Genomic DNA, 21580 nt, shown 5'->3' with positions numbered 1-21580 from the left:
GTATTCAAATATTAAGATGGGGGTTTTGCTGCATATATTTTGGCTGCCTAATGTTAAGATGTAAAGAAATATTATGTTATTTTGTAACAATTAATGCAGTCAGTGACATGTGAGCTCCGACACAGTACCCGTGGCAGAACTGGCTCCTGGACTACAGGGCTACATGGAACCACAAAATGCTGGTTTGATAAATACTAGAAATGGGAAAGTGTTTAAATCTTGAATTTTTTGTATCTCGGCGCCGCCGTGCAGTTTTGTGGGCCCTTTTTACCACATAGACTATGTTTCAGCTACTGTTAAAAGTAACTGCACCCTTTTTTTTTGGGGGGGGGGGGGGGGGGGTGAGCTTTCTTTAGCGTCTAACCACTATTCCAATGTTATTGGTTGGCTGAAGACGGGCCTGCATGTGCTTGTAATATCCAGTATGTTGACACGGATTGAATAGCGAAAGAGCGTTATCTGATCAGATTGCGCGCCTGAAGCGAATGCTGGCGTACATTCTCGATGACATTTGAGGACCAGAGGTTGCGCTGGATGTATGAGCATTCCAATCTGATGAACCGATGGCTTAATCCGTAGATCAGATTCAGAGGAAGCACTATTTTGCGCGCTGCCAATGTTGTGCTTTGAGTGTTATTTTATTTTCCAGCGCAAGCTCACCTTATAACGAGTTATATTCGGGACTCACTCTTTTGGAACTGTCATGTTCTTCACATCACGACAACACTATAAACGTGCTAGATCTTCATTGAGTGAATAGTGGGAAATGGGCTAGGACTTTTGTTGCGTGTCCGCGTTTACACATTTACTGCAACAATTTATTTTTCTTAACTTACTTTTTAATTTAGGAGGCTGTAAAGGACAGAAACCTTAGGGGAGGTCTTCATAATACAGAAAATTGAAATGCTTATTAGTCGGCTTTCACTTCATGGTAAGAAATTTCGATAAAGATATCCTTATGATAATCAAAAGCCTATCCGCTTGACAACGTTTTATCCAAGTTCCGCCTTTGCAAGCTGATACCGACTTGAAGGTGGTTCATATAGTGGCCCCCTGACATATGTCCAACCGTCAAACAAAGGGTTATTCCGAATGTTTCACTTCAGGAAGGCGTGTTGTCCTCCTGCACTTCACTGCTGTTCGCAACGCGCATAAGACAAAAGTGCTCCGTGAAGCGCGTCGTTAGTCCCAACGTACGAGCTGCCGTAACTCATCTCGCCTATATTGCTGTCATTCAGGCTTAGATAAGACACGTACATTTTAAATCGACGCATCACGAATCTGAAAAGAGCTGCCCGCTACCAGCCCAGCTAGATTTCTTTCGTTTTGTGCTTCTTCCTAGCGGCTAATAGTAGCTCATGGACCAGAGCACTGGGTGTGGAATTGGCAGAGAAGGTGCTCTATACTGTCTCAACACATACCGAAAATTGCATGCCGCGCTGTTGGCCATTCCTAGAAAATTGTATATGAGACGCCCAGCCATTTGCAACACAGCAACATTGTTTTGCCATGGGAGAGTCCAGGTGAGAGACAGGGTGGTTATGGAGATGAAGACACGCTATTTTCTGCAGCAATTAAGGAACGAATGAATGAATACCTTCACTTATTGAGAAAAAGGAAGAGAAAACATCGATGGAAGCACGTCTCAGCACATTAGGAAAGGACCGGGAGACAAAAAGGGGACAAGCTGAAGTCCGGGTGGGAGGCGAAGTCGCAGTTTAGTGTCGAGAGAATATAAGCGAGAGTTGGTAAAATTGGTTGAATTCCAGTAAAGATGTGTGATATGGCGAGTAAATGATTTAGAGTCACCGCCCCGCATCCGTCCTTTCCAGTGTTATCAGCACCCGCCGTTCCTGGTAATAAACGTTTACTGAAAACCAACCTTGGTAATTATTCATTGGCCATAACTCGCCAAGTATTCCTTAGTAGCAGGGTCTGTGGATTACAATTGCGCTGTCGCGACAAGTTACGACCGTACCGTGACGCTTGCGGTTACGGTTGCAGCACTCGTGACGCTTGCTATTGGGGGCATAATATAAAGATGGGTTTACTGCACCAGTTGGAGAACAGACAGTTTACAACAGCGATTCTCGCCTTACATGTGCTCAACACAAGCGCCATAGCAGCATGTTACGGTGCGCGTAATTTTTTAGACTGTGAATTTATATGCTTAAAAATGGCGCTCATTAATGCAATATTTTCATTGGCAGTGAGCAAAAGCGGCTGTCGTGCCTCCGGTAGAATTGATTTAAACGGCTTTAATCCCATGGCCATCATTTCCAACTTCCGTGGCATCGTAATCGTCAAAACGGGATACAAGTGACAGGAAAATTAAAAGGTTGATGAACGCAAGAAGGCAGAAGCTTGCACAAGACCTCAGGAAAACATAATGACTTCTTCTGCAGCGTGGTCAGGGTGCGGTGCTGTGCTTTCACCGTTTATTAAAAATCCCCCAAAATATGAAGAGAGGCCAACAAAAATGCGGGCATCTTGGGAAAGGTGAAACTACTGGAAATCTCACGACAGCATTAGCTTAAATATAGAAGTTGACCTAAAAATTAAAAAGAAACACCTTAATGTTGACAGGGTGGCGAAATTTTGGCACAAATAAATTGGCTGTTGAAGCAGTTCAGCTGAAACTTGATGGTGCGAAATAAGGCGAGAATGTCGGCAAGTATTGGAGAGGTCGAGTAGGTCGTGTGGTCGACGCCAATCCCGACAGTTGTCAGGGGACTGCACGTGTAAGCGAGATGCCTGCTTGTCAGTCGTTACAGGTTGATTCGGGTCTGAAATTTTGGACGCGGACTCCATCAAATTAAATACAGTGCACTATACGGTGTCGTTTTTCGACGGCTGGTATCAATTCTCGGGCAATGAGGATGGGAACAAATCGCCTCCCGTGCCGTCTGACACGCTCCTCGAACTGCCAATATTCCTTACCCGCCGTAGTTGCTTATTGACTATGGGGTTCGGCTGCTAGTCACGAAGTCGCGGGATCGAATCTCAGCTACGGCAGCCGTATTTCAATGGGTGTGAAATGTAAAAACACCCGTGTGCTCAGATTTAGGCGCACCTTAAGGAACCCTAAGTGGTCCAAATTATTCCGGAATCCCCCACTACGGCGTGGTTTCTAATGAGATCGTGGTTCTGCAACGTAAGACCTCATAATTTATTAGATAGCATTCGTTAAGGATGTCCTTAGCAGTCGCACAACTCTTGAATACAAGCGAGTGCAAGGAGTTGTGCGCGGCATCTTTGAGTATGGTGGTAGCCTTGATGGCGTTTGATACCTGCTAGTCTACATTGCGGCTGTATTATAAAGGCGGAACGGCTACATGGTAGACAATATGGAGAACAGACAAATCCCGCAAATATATTACTGCACAATAATTTTAAATAGCGGTATTCCTTCACGCACGTGAATAACCGTGACAGGAGACTACATTGTGAACTAACTCCAAGTACTATATAGGTCATATCCAAAGGTCTATCTGGCCCTGTGTCGAGTAAATATCACGTAATATTGCGGGCAGCTTCGGAAATAGCATGCTAATGGACGACGTCAGAGAGAGATTTGGCACAATTCTTGTGTTGTGTCTTTTGCCTCAATGTGCAAAACCAGAATGTCCATGTATATATCTTAATACTTAAGCACATCTCGATATGCAGCTCCTGCGGTAGCCCATGAGTGCGAATAGCAAAGCCGCTAGGGAAATAATTGGGGGCACCCTAACGAAATCGATAGGTCAAAAGCAAAATCCGCCCTCGACGGCGTCTCTCGTAGACGCTGTGCGATGTTCGGACGTTAAGAATGTGTGCCGACTTACGAAAGGCTGCCACGGAATGCTTCTGACGATTACCTTAGCTTGTTTACTCCGCAGCATAAAAAAACGGAAAAGAAAACAAAGATTGTAGGACGCTTAAGCTTCGCTTTCAAGACTGGAACGCGATAGCGTTATCGCGCCCCGTTCGCACCACCGACTCATTCGCTCGGCATGTTGTTGACGAGACGAAGGGGAGAAGCGGGCGAGTGGTGCGCCACCTGTCGGGGCAGCGCCGTACATTGCGAGAAGGGGGTCTTCTCTGTTTGTCGCAAGATGGCTCTGCGTGTGCGCCAAGCGCAGAAGAAATGTAGCGGAAACGTACTTCGCTACTCGTTTAACTGCGACTTCTGTAATTTACGCGCTCATAATTACCGATATACACCGCAGCATAACTTTCTACGGCCTGTTTCTAAGGCAACACCGCATTCACTAGAGGTGCTTTGGTCCCGCTTTGAATCATCAAGCTCATGGCTGAGTGGTAGCGTCTCCGTCTCATTCCGGAGACCGTGGTTCGATTCCCACGCATCCCATCTTGCAAGTTGTTTTTATTTCTGAATTGCCTTCCGGGATCTTTCGCTCACGGCCAACACCGCCGACGCCGACACTGACGATACCGGCTTTTCTGCGAGACGAGCACCTTAACGCTGTCGCGGTAAAAGAACCGTATCGAAAGCCCAGAATCAATCATCGCTCGTCGCGACTAAACGCTCTAAGGATGATAAGTTATTTGCGGGTGACGAGCGGCTACGCTTTGTCAAAAACACTGATAATGCTGGCGGGACCAGCATTGAGGTAAAGTTCAGTGCGCAGGGTTAGCTTTTAATTACTTTATTTTTGTTTTGTTGACGTCATCACCGCGTCGCCGCGAGAAGCTTGAAAAGTTTAAGGTCAGTACGCCACGTGGTGGCGCTCACGCAAACTAAAGCGTCGAGTCCAGAGACGCTGGATGCCCACAAAAAGTCGGTGCGGCTCAGGCGAGTAGCACGAGGTTCTATATGCGACTGTGCCAAATTTGTAACAGAAGAGGTAACTAGAACGACAAGGCAGCCATCACTGTTCATTTCAGCTCATCCCAGCCCCCCCCACTTCTTCATCTTCGGAAGCACCTTTCTCGCTTATTCTTCTTTGGCTAGGTTACAATACACTATTGTGGAATGACTGTAATACTAACAAGTTGAATATAACATGTGAAAACACGTGTAGCATAGACTAATAGTGCCTGATAACTTTTAAATTCTGGTTTCGTTGCAAGTTCCCAAATATTTTCTCAAGCTTTAGCGGTCACTCAACAGAACTGCTGAATCTGGTAGTTGGTTCCAATGTCTCAGTCACAACTGTGGAGGTGAAAATTTAAATGTATTAGTACCGTGAAGTGTTCGTGCAAGTTCAAATGCTTATGTTGCGTGGTCGTGTAGATCATATGTCGCGTGTAGTTGAGCAGTAAAGCTGTTTACTTGGCTATAGAAGACGGTAGTATGTTGTCTATGTAAATGTATGAAATCTCTGCAAAACTGTTGCTGTTCTAAAGGAGGAATGCATCTTGCATTTTAAGGAAAACAGCAATTCAGGCATGAGTTTTACAACCTCCCTAAGTCTAATTGTGTTGTTGCAGGCTTTGGCTCCTCACTCACCAATGAGGGTAGCGTGGAGATGGACGCGCTGATCATGGAGGGCGCACTCATGAAGGCGGGTGCCGTGGGCGCTGTACGCACTGTGCGCAACCCGGTCACCCTGGCGCGCAAGGTTATGGAGGAGGTGACTACACTTTGTGCATTATGTCTTGCATTCATTGGGCATTTTGTTACGATGGATTGCCACATATGCTCTGAGGAGAACCGTTGCGCTAGCCTAATAGCTACGACGTTTCGCGCCTAAGCTCGAAGTTCCGAGTTCAATTCCGGCCACGGCGACCGCATTCCAGTGGGGGCTGATGTGCAAAAACGCTCACATACCACGCATTAGGTGCATGTTAAAGAATCAAGGTCATCCATTTTATTTCAGAGTCCTATGATTTGCCTCATAATATTGCGGTTTTTGGCATATACCATCAAGCCACATCGCCAACTTTGTCCACAATGTAATTGTTTTGTTGGCCTTGAGAAGAAGCTTTGGTAATTATGATAAATTTCTTGTTAAGGTATGTCTATGGCCCCCTTGAGACACCTGAGGGCTCGTGCCGCCCGGCAGTTGGCGCAATATCAATTATATAACCTTTCAGAAACTAAATATGTGTTGTGCCCCACAGATTTAGGAAATCAGCTGCACAAGCTGTAGCTTATCATCCCGGCGATTCCTTCAATGCGGTTGGACCTGCAGTTTTTAGTGGCTTTCCGTTACCATGAAAAAAAAAACATAAAAAGACGGACAGTGGAAATACGTTTGCGCGAAAGCTGCCCTGTAAGCCATATTCAGAAATGGTTACGATGCTCCTCCACGCCACAGCACACTGGGGACGCTACAGCAGGGTACTCTAAGACAGAGTACAAATGAAGTCAGGTCATCAATGAGCAGGGATTTGTTAACCCGCAGAGTGCTTATTACAGCATGCTCATCAGTATGCGTGCCGAACAAGTAGCGATCTACCGAGCTTGAGATGTCACTAGAGGGAAGGTCCCACGTAACCAACTTGTAGTGATCTTGCAGGGCATCTCCAGCAGTGAGGAAGCACTAGGCTGTTCAGAACTTGGGAGGAATTAACCCGGGGATGATTCTCGGGAGACCAGTGGGCATGTCTCGGTGACACATGCAATTCGGTTCTGGAGGGGACAAGCTTGGTTTGCCTAGTAAATTAGCTCCACTGAGCCAACGATGTTAGCCACATTCCCGCCATGTGGCAGTTCGCGAAAAGCCGCCTTGGCAAATGGCCGTCAACATGTGCACGTAGCGGATGAGGCTCAAGAAGGCACCTCAGTCCCCACAAGGAGTTAAAGAGCACCTGCTAGCAATGGTTTATTTAGGAGACTAAAGGAGCCAACATATCATTACAGGCACATTTTGGCAAATGTGTGAAAGTGCAGAAAGGGGATGCTGAGAGCAGTTTCAACAGTTCGGTCTGGTGATAACGCAAGAGTGGCAGCAAGGTATCATCGTTAAACGGCATACACGGGAAAATGTGCTCCAGTGTGGGCAGGTCTCTCACGTCCACAATTTGTGTGCGTGCGCTTCTTCTTTAGCCTTGTCCCCGACGCATGACAGCACTCTTTTGCGGCTTGCCATCATTAATCACTTTTCCCTTAGTGTTTATTTCACATTGCTGCCCTGTAGCTCAGTGCCTTCATGTGTTCTCTTGGCAGCTGGTGCTGTATAATGCCCTGTTCAATAGCTTTCATGTGAGAGTTCCAATATTATTTACGTTTGTGTTTCGGTACAGCTATAGAATGTTACAAATGCGGTGTATTCTAGCTATAGCATTGCAGTGATACAGGTGACTGAACCTTTATTGTGGAAAGTTTTGCGCACACTGAACGAAGACAACAAGAAAAGGACATAGAGACCAGCGCAGTTGTCTTCGTTCAGTGTGTGCAAGACTTTCCACAATGAAGTCCAACCAAGTAGCCCGCCTTTCAGACTTACTGACTGAACCTTCTTTCATTCGCTTAGTTGGTACAGATACATACTTGTCATTATACAATGCAAAATATGCAAAAGAAAGCTTAGGACACTGACGGCGGCACTGTCTTCTCCCTTTTTCATGCGCTGTACTGTCAGCGCAAACTTAACGAGAATAATTTTTCATTGACTGATGCGCTGTTTGAGACTTTGTTTCATTTCCAGCTTCACCTGTATTGTACTCTTGGGACTACTCTCTGCTTACGAATTTGCCGCAGAGCGGTTAGACGTCCCACTTCCATGCCATTAAACATAACATGGTACTCCGATCAATTATTTCTACTTTGCGTTCTCAGTTAAGCTGATTGTACATTGACAAGTATGTATTAGTTCCTGCATCATTTTACACCGGCTTCAAATGCAAGATGCATGTTGTTTGGCACTCACATCACGATTGAATAGGGATTCATTCCGGATCTAAGCTATGTGTGCAGCGGTCATGGTGTTGGTTAAGGCACAATTAATAAATTTTGAGAAAAAATCATTTGTCCGTACCGCGAATTCTTTTATTACATTCTGATCCCTGTTCTGTTCTGTGCAGACAGAGCATGTGTTGTTGGTGGGGCCAGCAGCAGATAGATTTGCTCAAGAAATGGGGATTCCACTGGTGGACAATGGCTCGCTCGTCTCTGCTAAAGCCAAGCAGAGGTTGGAGGAGTTCCAGTCCTTTCGCAACACCGTGCAACGATCCATCAACGTTGACAAAAAGTGAGTGAAGGAAAGCAAGACTTTATTTAGCCTTTTGCTGGGCGAGTTTTTATTTATTCGATTACCTCAAAAGCCCTTAATCAAGGCATATTGCTTGAGGTGTGTACATTCATTACTAGTGCATACATTCACAATTAGTGCGTACATTCACAAATAAATGCAATCGGTGCTGTTCTTGAAAGCAGCACAATTGGATTAGAGCGCGACATGTGGATGCAAGTAATTCCATTGCTTTGTTGTTTGTACAAAGAACGGTCAGAGCTGGGCAGAAGTATGCGAGCACCAGTGATAAACAGCTGAAAAATGACTGGGACTACGGTGAGGTGGTGTGGGGACAGGAAAACCAAGCTGCGAATAATAAATCTTTTGGAACACGCAAAGCCGACAAGCTCGGCGCCTAGATTCTACGCTGACAAGGTTAGCACGTTATTTAAGGTCTCTTGCACTTGGGGGCCCCAAAGAGAAAAAATTCACACCACTAACACGGTGTGCTCTAATCGTTCCAACCAAAGCACATTATGTTTATAATTCATAAATTTATTCTAGTACCTTTCTCAAAAGGGACCTCACGATGACTCAATACAACAGATGGTTGACTTATACAACACATTTTTGTTTCGTTGATGTGGAAGGCTTCTACTTTTTCTTGGTCGGCTGATTCTTATGGTGAGGAAAAAATGTAGTGTCGCTGAAAAGCGCCAAGCATCCGCATTGTGAACTATGCCCCTTAATGTGCGAATGAATGTTTCCCCCATAATGACCTTTTGTGTTACAAATGTCTTGTGTTCTCACAATGAGCCGTTTGGCGGATGCATACTTTTCCGCATGTTAGGGGCAAAAATATACTAGGGAGGATCTTCATTGACAAACGCTAGCGATGCTCGACCGTGCACTTGTATTAAATTATTTAATTAGTGATTAAACTCTGCCATCCCGCACGGCACTATTTTACCGAGTTTTTAGTTGCTTAAAAACTACTTACAGACCATGCCTTTTACCTACGTGTTTTAGGTGATGCACCGTCATAAACGCATACGGTATCGACACATTTTTTTGTGCTGTCCTTCTCCTTATGATGCTCCTTCTGACAGCCTTTAAGTACATAACGAACCAAGTTATAAGCGGATCTACACTGCACATACTTTCCGTAACCTGAATTGTTCTTCTGCTGATAAGTTCGTGACTGAAATTTTCATTTATTTTTTCCAAGCAAGACTTACCCAAGAAAGCACGCAGACATTAAAAAGCAGCTATGCCGCTTGTTACGTCTTTTGAGTATCCCGCTTTGTAGCTAAGCAAGGGTTTTTCTGAACGCGTACTGGATGCCCAAGAAAGGTAGTACGTTGCGGTAGTTGACACCACATCCGAAAACCGTAGCTTGCACTTCTTTGGCAACAGTGAAATCTAGCCCTTGGCTGCTGTCCTTGAACACTTAAAGTCTCTACCACTCTTCTGTCCAAAGCACCATGTTCAATTAAACATCCTCCACATAACGGGATATCTTTATTCCAGGGCCATTAAGGTTTGAATCGATTGCCTTGTCAAGTCTACTTAGAAAAATTTTGCTAACTACCAGAGAAACATTTGAGTCCATACAGATACCCGAATTTCTGTTTCCACAAATCATTCTTCAACAGTGCAAAAGTGTATGCAAGGTAAAAGGTTAATAGTTCGAGAAAGGCGTTAATCTACACGCCACATTTGTTGACAACTTCCATCTCATCGTTGTCTTCCGTTATATAATGCCTGACACTCGATAGTACAGGACTTTGCGGAATCTTAAGTTACAGATCATCGTCTATCCTAAAGCAATTGCAGCTTCCGATGTTATGCGTGCACAAGTACGGTCGGTACTCATTGTTTATTTAAATGAGCAGATCAGAAACAGTGAAGGCCTTAGGGTGGTTTTTTTTTATACACTCATATAACCAACTTCCATGAGTCATTTTCTGATACTATGGCTCCGAGCGGAACATAAATCTCATTTGCCTTGACCGAAAAAAAAAAATCAAGATGCTCGCTGCACGAGCGCTTAACTGCTGAAACAAGTCAATCAGAATTGTCGCTTGCAAATCACGTGTCTGCTTTATCCCTAACCTTCCTAGCATTTACGCTGACACGAACAAAATGCTTTTTCCCGCTGTCATTGCCTTTTCTTGGAAGAATCCTTCAGGTACGACAACAAAACAACCTTTCTTGTCTGAAGTAAGAAATAGTAAATTGTTCTTCGCGCCAATTTTCACCAAGATCTTTACATGTTCATCTTTTCTGTCGGGGAGTCAAAGTCCTAGAAACGAAATAAACGCACTCTGTGACCAAGTAGGGACGCTCTTCTGCAGCCACTCAACGCGACATGCATTTGACCAATGCTGCGTTTTCCGGCGGGGTGAAGGCCGACTGGAAGCGGAACTTCGGACCAAGTCCAATAATCCTTTTATATTCCTCCGGAACGGTAGAAATGCACGTAAAACACGGGGCAGGCGGGTGATTGAAATTCAAGACCATCAGCAAGACGAGAACAAGGTGAAAGGAGCAGCCAACGTTTCGACGAGTGGAAGCTTGTCTTCTTCAAGGCGACATATGCTTTCCTCGCCGCAGTATATACAGGCGGGGTTTTCCTAAAGGAAAGAGGGCGTAAGGTGGGTGGATGCGGCAACGTGTGTTAGCGTCGAGGGTGTAGAATTGAGAATAAATTAGTGCTCAGGAACTGAATACTGGTAAGCGCACTGCTTAGACAGGACAGAAGGTAGACACATAGGCACAGGACAAGGGTCAACTCGCAACTAAATTTTAAGATGAAGACTTCGCGTACTTAAGAAGACAGCAGATCAGGATCGCGCAAGCGCACTGCCCATCAAACCAACCAAGGCATCATATCTGGAAGCGTGTAGATTACAACCTCATTTCTAAAACTGTTTTTCTTCGCTACGCAAAACAACCGACCTATCGCTAATACATGCATTTCATTTCTTTCTAATATGATATGTATCCGTGATTTCTCTGGCCAAAGCATTTCCACTCCTGACTAAAATTGTCTCGCCGGGACAGGACCAACAATGCATAGGCAAATGAAAAGAAGCTTTGTTAGCTACAGAGCGCCTATGTTGCCGCGCCCGGTCGTTGACGCATCAGCCGGTTTGTCCTATATATATCTTTCTGCACTTAGCGGAATCTCGTACACAACGTCAACGGCGCATGTGACGTATGACATGGTATGCTTCTTTCCACAGGCAGGATTTCTCGGAGGTCCCGAAATGCGTGGGCACAACCCAGCAAGTTTTCTTGGCGCAGAAAACACAATAGGCACGTTGTACTTTTTTGCTACATTGTTCAGGTTGTGCGCAACCCTGTGAACGTTGGGCACCACTTCCAGCTCGTCCGTATAACCTGCCGAGGCATATTTTTACCCTTTAGCTTCTGAAGGAGGGTTTCGGACACAGCGGTCAAAATTGAACGAGAGAAGCCAACTGCCTGTAGGCGCTCAATCTGGCAATTGAAGCTATCCGGAGCCAAGTGAGCACAATACTTCGCCAGCAGCGACTCAAGATATTGCGTTGCGATCACTCGTTTTATCACCTTACTGTGTGCTGAATTAAATGGCAAGAGTTTTTTACGAGCTCGCGGAGAGTACTTCCAGCAAATGTGCAGCCCACTAAAAATATGCTATTATCTAAAAACTGCAGGGTGTCGTTGTTAAGAAGTTCATGAGTAAAGCTTGTAAGCTTTTCAAATGCAGTCTAAACAGGTTTAAAATTCCATCAACAACGCAGTTACTCGTCTAGAAGGTATTAGTGTTTAAAATCGCGAAAAAATCATCTGCATATCTAAAAACTTGTAGTACCTTTTCGGTGTATAAATGTTATTCAACTCGCGGTCAATGGAAGCTAAAACATTTTTACAAAGAACAGGGACAACACACGATCTAATACAAATGCCCTTTCGCTGGATATACACATCTTTGTCAAAAGAAACAATAGTAGTGCATAGGTCAAACTCTAATAAGGCTAGAAAATTGTCAACAGAAATCCCTGCAGAATACTGAAACACCATCTCGCTATTTTTGTATATACAAGAGCGTACCGCACACAAGACCGCATGTGGTACTGAGTAAAACAGGTCTTCAATATTTATGGAAAGCACAAACCTACACGAATCAAGTGAACACAAAAAAATGTTGTCACTTCTGTAGGCCTTCTAACAGCGTATGGGTCTTAGTTTCAGTTTGAGTTTATAACCCTAGAAGTCCCTCGCAGGGGCATTACATAAGGGGCGCGTTTTTAATAAAATTGCGAAAATATCATGAGAAATAATGATTTAAAAAATGGTCGGCTACAAGTTCTGTGAACGAAGATAGATAAGTAGTGGTAGTGATGTTGGTGGGAAGGCCGTTCCAGTCTGTGTTGGTACTGAAGAAAAAGGAGGCTGTAAAGGTCCGAGCATTTGGGCGCGCTATTTGAAGTGGATGGCTGGTGCGATGAGATATGCGTGCTGCTGCTGTGATGTAAGGCTCTTGATTAAGGGAAGAAAAGAAGAAATTGTGGTACAGGGAAAGACTTGAAATGCGACGTCGACATGAAAGCATTGACAAGCCGGATTCTGATTTCCGAGATGAAATGCTGACTTGGTATGAGTATGAGGTATGAATGAATCTAACAGCACGATTTTGAACTGATTCTTATGCGTCGGTGAGATGTGTTTGATGCGGGTTCCAGGTGGCTGATGCGTATTCCAATTTCGGCCTGACAAGTGACTTATATGCTAGTAATATTACATCTGGTGGAATGTGCCTTCGATTCCGTTTTATAAACCCTGGTCATGCTCTAATGCTCAATGACCAGAGCATTTAGGTGTGTTAACAAAAAGCGGCTGAGCTGCTTCTGCCAGGTACACTTCTCACATACCATGCTCGTAAAAGACGTATCCAATTCATGTGTTATAACGCTAAAAAAATACAGAAAGTGACGAAGGCTTACAGTCTATAATAAACTTTGCCAACCTACAAAGTTCCACAACCTTACACATGGAAAGAGCTTTTGTCTTTACCTTGGACGTACTCGCTCTTGCAGGAGCGAAGTTCTTGCTTAAATGCGAAAACACCCGTGTACTTAGATTCAGGTGCACGTTACAGAACCCCAGGTGGTCGAAATTTCCGGAGCCCACCACTACGGCGTGCCTCATAATCAGAAAGTGGTTTTGGCACGTAAAATCTCATAATTTAATTTTATTTAAATTCTTGCTTAAAGCCTCAGCAGCTTTCTTGCCAAACGTATCTGTTGGTATTGCCACAAATCCGCCGTCTTTATCGCTTGTAAAAGGCGTAAGTCCTTTTCCTGCAGTAGTTGACAACGGTGCTCATTTTATCTCTAGTTCTTAAATGGGAACGTTTAACTTCCTTCAGTAAGCTTTCAACACGATCCAACAGGCACCTTTCCTTATCTTTATTCTCCGCCCTAGCGGCCACACATCTGTTGAGCGCACGAAACTCATGAGCATGCAACCTCGGTTTAAGGCTAAAAATAGGACCTTTCTTGAGGGTCTTGGTGACGTCTTGGTGAAGGTGCATAGAACAACAGAAAGCTGAAGTAGTTGGTAAGGATTCATAATGCAAAAAAGGTAAGGTGCAGACACGGACACAAGAAAATGGACAACACGAACGCCGACTATCAACTGAAGGAAGCAATGAGGCGAAAAAAAAGACAGAAAACTCATCAGCGCATGATCTGGAATGGTAATACCACGTGTCAATCGGCTACACGTGCCGGTCTAGGTGAGAGATAACTGTTAAGGCAATTTATCTCTTCCTTATGTAAGCTAATCGAAGGCTGACTCACGCACGCACTTCCACTATCATTGATATGCCATGCCTCGACCATAACACGCATATCTTCATTCCTATGCCTGAACAATACCGTTCATTCGTTCAACCCAGGCGTGGAGTTACAATCTCGGCAGTCTTGGCAATGTAATGAAAGAATAGGTGATCCACCGGTCAACGACCTTTTATGCTCCATTAGCCTCTGATTGATTTGCCCTACGTAGAAATGGCCACTGCTAAAGGGAACATTATATACCACACCCATACGACAATCAGTAAAATTGTTCTTCTTGATGTGCTTCACTGGACAAATATCTGTTCTTTTTTTACCTTTCACCTGCTATTTTTCCTCTGCATGGCAGCGGATATTTTATCTAACTTATTGGGAGCAGTGAAAACAACATTAACGCCTTATCTACTTGCAACTTTTTAAAGCCTGTGTGATACTGAATGAATGTAGGGAATCGCCACTACTCTTTTCTTGCTATTACTGCTTGCTGTTATCAGTTCCGTTTCCCTCGAAATGAGCGCCAGTTTTAATGCACAGGTTCGGCGCCTATTAGAAGCAGGTTATCATAGCTTGGCAGTGGCCACTGTGGCTGAACGCTTAAAGAAGTCGATTTCGAGGGAAACGGATGTGATTACAGAAAGCATTAATAGCAAGAAAAAAGTAGTAGCTATTCTCTACATTCATTCAGTATCGCACATGCTTTAAAAAGTTGCAAGTAGATATAATGTTAATTTTGTTTTCACTGCTCCCAATAAGCTAGGTAAAATATTCGCTGCCGTGCAGAGGAAAAAGGATCAGGTGAAAGGCAAGAAAAGAACAGATAGTTGTCCAGGGAAGCACATCAAGAAGAACAATTTTACTGACTGCCGTATGGGTGTGGTACATAAAGTTCATGGTTATATTGCGCTTAGTTTTCCACTGACGATATTAAGTGAAGGACATGACGTGGACGTACGTAGCGCAAATTACCAACTGTTTAATACGGTTAAAGAAGGCGCTTATATACAAGGAGATATGGCACGGGGGGGGGGGGGAGATATAAAAAAGATATGATAAGGTGACGACATGTGATCATAGTTCGGGCCAGGCATACATCGTTCACTTGCACCCGTTCGCCCTGGGAAACTCGACCTCAGCTTTGATAAGCCCGATGGACGGAGTGCTTACGCACATCTCTTTTTCTTTAGCTGTCGCAAGCACCTCCCATATTTCTCGTTCCGTTTTTGTTTTTGATACGCCAATGACTGTGGTGCTTTCTAGTAGCGGAGAGCGTTTGCATTGTTTAATGTGCAGCCAAGTTGCTAGGTGCTGTCAGAAGCTGGCACGTGTATTTGTGCTCCCGTAACCTATCGTTTAGACAACGTCTCTTTCCGTGGTCCATTTCGACCGTCCCAGTTTCCGTCCTCGGCGTTCAACTTTCTACGCGTTGCGTGCTCTTTGGCTAATTCAGCCGCCCTTTCCACAGTGCTTACATTCCCTCTGTCGTGCACCCACAGTTTCACAGCTTGGAGGATGCTTTTGTAAAACTGCTCTAGACACATGCATTCAATGATCATGTCTCTGTTCTCGTACGCTTCCGCGCTTTTCAGCCACTCGACTAGGTTGGCCTTTAAGCCGTATGCAAACTCCGGATACCCCTCGCTATCTTTCTTGCCTGTGCTTCTAAACCTTTGCCGAAAAGCTTCGGCTGAAAGGCGGTATTTCTTCAGGAGACTAGCCTTAACTTTTGCATAATCATATGCATCCTGTGCACTGAGTCTGGCGATTACTTCCGCCGCCTCACACGGTAACATAGACAGCAACCGCTGTGGCCATGTACTCGGACCGAAGTTCATCTTCGCGCAAGTCCTTTCAAAATTGCTTAGGAACATGCCTATGTCGGACCCGACCTCAAATGGCTTTAATAGCCTGTCCATGCGGTATGATTCTGCCTCACTTGATCATCCCAGAGCCCCTTCACTTCCTTGAGACAACTCCAAACGTTTGCTTTCAAGTTCCAGTTGCGTTTTTCTTAACTCGCGGTCTTTATCTCGTTCCTCTCTCTCTCTTACCCGTTCTTCTCTGTCCCGTTCTTTTTCCCGTTCTTCTCTCTCTCTGTCCCGTTTCTCTCTTTCTTTTTTTGAAAAGTTCCAACCCCATTTCAATTTCTTCCTCACTGGCCTGTTCGAAAATTAGCTCCAATAATTCCGCTTTTAGCATTTCTTTGCGTACATCTAGGCCCAGTTCCTCCCCAACAGTCAACAATTCGTCTCTCAGCAGTCTCCTTAGCTCCATGATTGCTGCTTTACTGCCTTGATCCTGCTCGCTAAATCTAGCTAGGAAAACACAACCTAGCTAACAATCAACAATCTACCTTCCCTACAGTTCTAAACAGAACAACCACAAAAGGAAGCCTAGAGAGTCAAAGCAAGAACCAAGCACTCACCGCACACACAGCACCACGTCGCAAAGTCCATCTCACCGCTGTCAGCGAGTTGTTATGATTGGGGGCTCAATCCCACCGCTCATGATCCGTTGTCAAGATTGCACATGCCGTCGTCCAACTTATCCACGTTGAAGACGTTGGTGAAGGGAAGGCCTGCTTCTCAACGAGAACGAGGAATATGGGTCTATTCACAATATTTATATCAGTCCAGCATTACTGCTTAGAAAAGTACATCAGCCTAACATGACTGCTTGAAAGAGAGTGCCTTGAGCATCCGCACAACAGCGGTTTTTAAACACTCGGTCCTCCCCCGATACAAGGTGACGCGAACGTTCGTTTAGTCATCGTAATCTAGCCATCTCTCTCCGGGACGGCTTACACACACACACTCACACACACACTTCTTTGCGGGGGGGGGGGGGGGGGGTCACCGTCCGGAGCCGACGTCAGCCGGACTTCGTAGAACTCGGGGCTTGTGTAGGAAAGGTGCATTTTATTCCCTGAGCCGACCTCCCCAGCGCGGCCGCGTGCGCATTGCCTTGCGTCTGGACGGCGCGTGTGAAGGAGCCTCGAACATGGTTCCCGCGAGCGCTCCCCCGCTCGCGGCAGACCAGGGTGGCGGTTGGGGCACAGTAACAATAGTTGACCCGCCGAGAGCGTTTAGTCACAATGGCGACGAGGTTAGAGCGTAACGGTGGCGTTCCAAGATGAGGTTGCCACCGCTGGCGTAATAGCTGGCAAACTTGCACCTCAGCTGGGCCGTTCTTAACAACGTACAGTCCTTTACTTAAAGGGACCCTGAAACGATTTTGACGATTTTCTACAAACGTACTGAGTCGTTAGAGTAGGTCCTTCTGATCATTAATTGACACATCTAAGTGCTCCGCGTAAAGCGTGTAATTTATTATAAGGTTTTAAAAATGCACATCGCTACCGATCGGAGCACGCTGCTCGGCGGAATTTTAAGCCGCCCCTACCCATATCACGAAAATCACCCATATGACGTCAGTGGGGCAGCTATCCGATTGGCTGACCAGGGCGCGTGATCAATAATTTTTCCAACTTTATGGTAAACAAATGATCTTCGTAATAGTTGGAATGTTAGTTCATTTGTTTTTATAAACAGAAAGTAACATAAAGAGAATGCACAAAAACGACTTTTCAATACAATTAAGCACTTCCGGCACACAGCAAGTGTCGTCTGCTTGTGTTACCACGTACTCCATTTTGACGAGAGCTCCGCGGTCAGAGTCGGTCTCAGTCTTTTCGCGAGCACTACGATTCGACTTTGTTGCTTTGTGGACTGCAAACGTAGCGACTGGCAATATGTCAAGCTGCGACATCGTGTCCCTCTGCAAGGCAGCATATGAGCGAGCTGGCTACTGCGCATCGGACTGCCGCTATCCGATCGGCGCCAGGGTTTGCGCGTTTGTGGCCGTCACTTTACACCGGAAAATTACAAACGGAATAGCGTTTCGCGAGTCCGGTATTAGGGCAAATGCAAGCGCAAGGGGACAGGGTCTGGCCGCTTGACTGTGCCGTAACGGGATGAGCCATGGGATGAGCAGAATCGCAAATGCGAATGGTCTGCACGGTGCAGCCACCTGGTGGCACAGAGCTCAACCATACACAGTAGCAGTAACGAAGTGTATTCTTCTTTGGCTGCTGGTGTGTATTTTTCGCAGGAGTGTAATCATCAACACTTTGTTTTTATAAATGTTTAAAACGTTTTACACTTGGTTAGAGCAATATTAGCAATTTGTTTGGCTGGTTAAGCACTGCGCCAACAAGTGGCTGGACCGTGCAGACCGATCAGGCCGCACGTACGTCTACGCTAAAGTTCCTTCATCAGCTTGAGTTTATGCCTCCAGTCGTTTGCCGAAATGACCAGCTTGCCTGTGGTTACCGGAATACCAGACACGTTCGGCGCTACGACAGAATGCTCGCAACGCACGCTGCTTCGATAGCTCTCGCTTGGGATCGACGACCAAGCGGCTAGCGGAGAGGTTTCACGCGGGTGGTGGCGGGCTCCAAAACAACCGGAAGTGGACGATGTGACGTCGCATCGTGACGCGAAACCAGTGAAGGCGGAGCTTAGCCCCGATCGCTCGGCGAACGAGTTGAGGAGGAAAAGCATGGCTAGGGAGGAGGGTAACTTCTAATCGCTTGAAGCTCCATTAATACGTAACGCTTCACTTAAATTGTGGTGTGAATGTTCTACTCAAGCTGTACCCTACGCGTCTACAAAATTTGTCCGAACCGTTTCAGGGGCCCTTTAATATCGTCAGTGTAAAATTAAGCCCAATATAACCATGAACGTTTACCAACTAACCCTCTTCATTGCTTTACTAAGTATAAAGTTCATTTTAGCTGTGGCCATTTCCACGTAGGGCAAACAGGGGTAATGTATCAATCAGAGGCCAATGGAACAAAAAAGGTCGTTAACTGGTGCATTGCCTTCAAATCTTTCCTTACATTGCCAAGACTGCCAAGATTGTAACTGAACGCCTGAGTTAGATGAATACGCGATATTGTACAGGCATAGGAATGACGATACCCGTCTTATGGTCGAGGCATCGCATATTAATAGTGGTGGAAGTGCGTGCGTCAGTCAGCCTTTGATTACTTTGCATAAGGAAGTGATTAAGTGCCTTAACAGTTATCTCTCACGTAGACCGGCACATGTACCCGAATGACACATGGTGATACCATTCCAGAGCTTGCGCAGATGAGTTTCGTGTCTTGTTTCTTTCTTTTTCGCCTCAGTGCTCCCTTCAGTTGATAGTCGGCGTTCGTGGTGTCCACTTTTCTTGTGTCCTGTGTGCACGCCTTACTCTTTTTGCATAATGAATCCTTACCAACTAGCTCAGCTTTCTGTCGTTGGGTTTATATATATATATACATATATTATAATACCGAGACCGATCAAGTTGTCCAGCGCTGTTTATTCCAAAAGAAGGCAACGCCCCAGCTCAAGCGCGAAGAAGAAGAAGAATAGGCAAGATGATGATGGCTATGTACAAATGAAAACGACGAAATACGTTAATAGTGCTTACACTAACTTCCCCCCGTCATGGAAGCGGCCAGCCTGGCCGCAGACTAGAGATTATCTAAACGGGGAGTGAAGGGCTTCATCCGCGAGACGTGAACAATTTCGGCATTCCGGCGGCGCCGGTCAGTGACGGAGTGTACTGGGCGGACGAGATAGTTCACTGCAGATGTTTGCTGCACAACGGTGTATGGGCCAATGTAGCATGGAAGGAACTTCTCACAGAGGCCTGGGGTGCGGACTGGAGTCCAAAGCAGGACTTGGTCTCCAAGGTGAAAACGTAAGTCACGGCGTTTGTTGTTGCAGTGACGCTTGCGCTCAGCTTGGGTAGCTGCTGTGCTTTGCTGGGCGATTCGACGGCAATGTGCAACTCGGGCAGCAAAATCTTCTGGAAGCGACGCGTTAGGGAAAGAAGGTGCGAAAAAGAGTTCTCTGTCGAATATGGTGGAAGGAGATCGTCCATATACAAGGAAGAAAGGGCTGTAGCCGGTAGTCCGTTGAATAGCAGTATTACATGCGAATGTCACAAAAGGAAGAATTTTATCCCAGTCAGTGTGGTCAGGACGGATGTACATGGAAATCATGTCAAACAGCGCACGGTGGAAGCGCTCAGTAAGGCCATTGGTTTGCGGATGATAGAAGTAGATTTGTGGCCGGTATTAGTGGCCCGAAGAACATCCTCGAGAACTTGTGAAATGAACGCCTTGCCACGGTCACTGAGAAGAACCCGAGGAGCCCCGTGGCGCAAGACGATGGAGCGCAAGAAAAAGTCGGCGACCTCAGAAGCGGTACCGGATCGCAGAGGGGCAGTCTCGGCATATCTTGTTAAATGGTCGACCGAAGTGACAATCGAATGGTGACCGGAGGGTGTCAACGGCAAGGGACCATATAAATAAATACCAACAAATTCAAAAGGTGCGTCCGGGCAAGGAAGAGGTTGTAGTAAATCGGCAGGAGAGGATGTCGAGCGTTTGCGGTGCTGACATGACGCACAAGAAGCAATGTATTTGGCCACCGTTGTGGATAGGCCAGGCCAGAAGCAGCGGGTCTTTATGCGGTCGTAAGTCTTGTGGAAGCCTAAGTGGCCAGCCGATACGTCGTCGTGAAGTGCCTCTAATACCCGCAGGCGAAGGCAGCGAGGTAGAACTGGGACCCACCGGTGACCTGTTGGGTGGTAAACGTAGCGGTGAAGCACGCCACCTTGAAGGCGGAATTGTCGAAGTTGGCGTCGCAAGCGGCTGTTGGGTGGTTCGGCGAACCCACTAAGGCGACCCATGAGAGCTCGACAGTAGGAGTCGGCCCGCTGTAGCGAGGCGAAATCAGAGCGTGATGAAGGCGCAACTTGGTCCAGGGGTGTTATCGAGAGCTGGTGTGAGGCAGGCGTAGCATCGGAACGACTTGGTGGGGAAGACGACGGCGCGTTGCCGGGAGAGAGTGAGAGTGGGCAGCGAGACAATGCGTCAGCATCATGATGACTTTTTCCAGACTTGTACGTCTGGAAGTCATATTCCTGCAAGCGGAGTATCCAGCGTCCTAAGCGTCCTGACATGTTTTTCATTGATGACAGCCAACACAGAGCATGATGGTCAGTGACGATGGTAAAGTGGCGGCCGTAAAGGTATGGACGAAATTTCTGAATCGACCAAACGATAGCCAGACACTCTTGCTCTGTAATGGTGTAGTTCCGCTGAGCTGGAGAAAGTGTTCGGCTGGCATATGCTAAGACTTGCTCTTTAGCGGCTGCATTACGTTGCAGAAGTACTGCGCCAATACCTTGTGCGCTTGCGTCAGTATGGAGTATGGCGGGGCCTCGATTATCGAAGTGGCGAAGCACTGGTCCGGAAGTAAGATGCCGCTTAAGATCTTGAAAAGCCGACTCGCAGTCGCTAGTCCATGTGAATGAGGCACCGGTAACCAGTAGCTTGTGTAGAGGAGCTGCTATTGCTGCGAAGTTGCGTATAAATCGGCCAAAATACGACGCCAAGCCGAGGAAACTACGGAGATCTTTCTGTTGCTGGGGGCGAGGAAACTGGAGAACGGCACTAATCTTTTCGGGGTCTGGCTGGTTGCCATCTTTTGAGACGACCCGACCCAATACTTTTATAGACTTGCTTGCAAATTTGCATTTTTTTGTATTGAT

At 46.1% G+C, this 21580-nt stretch overlaps 1 protein-coding gene across 3 annotated transcripts in view; it reads left to right on the top strand.

The window, feature by feature from the left end:
* The window catches only part of LOC126535560 (isoaspartyl peptidase/L-asparaginase), a 263028-nt gene that overhangs the window by 88618 nt on the left and 152830 nt on the right, over positions 1–21580 (top strand). For all 3 annotated transcript variants that reach the window (XM_050182387.3, XM_055073205.2, XM_055073206.2), the window contains 2 exons: positions 5437–5579; positions 7975–8141. In XM_050182387.3, the coding sequence (XP_050038344.1) occupies positions 5437–5579; positions 7975–8141 (310 nt within the window). The remainder of the gene's footprint in view (positions 1–5436; positions 5580–7974; positions 8142–21580) is intronic.

The sequence above is a fragment of the Dermacentor andersoni genome, chromosome 7, assembly GCF_023375885.2.
Source record: "Dermacentor andersoni chromosome 7, qqDerAnde1_hic_scaffold, whole genome shotgun sequence".
NCBI lineage: Eukaryota > Metazoa > Arthropoda > Arachnida > Ixodida > Ixodidae > Dermacentor > Dermacentor andersoni.
This window is presented reverse-complemented; position numbering and strand designations above follow the sequence as displayed.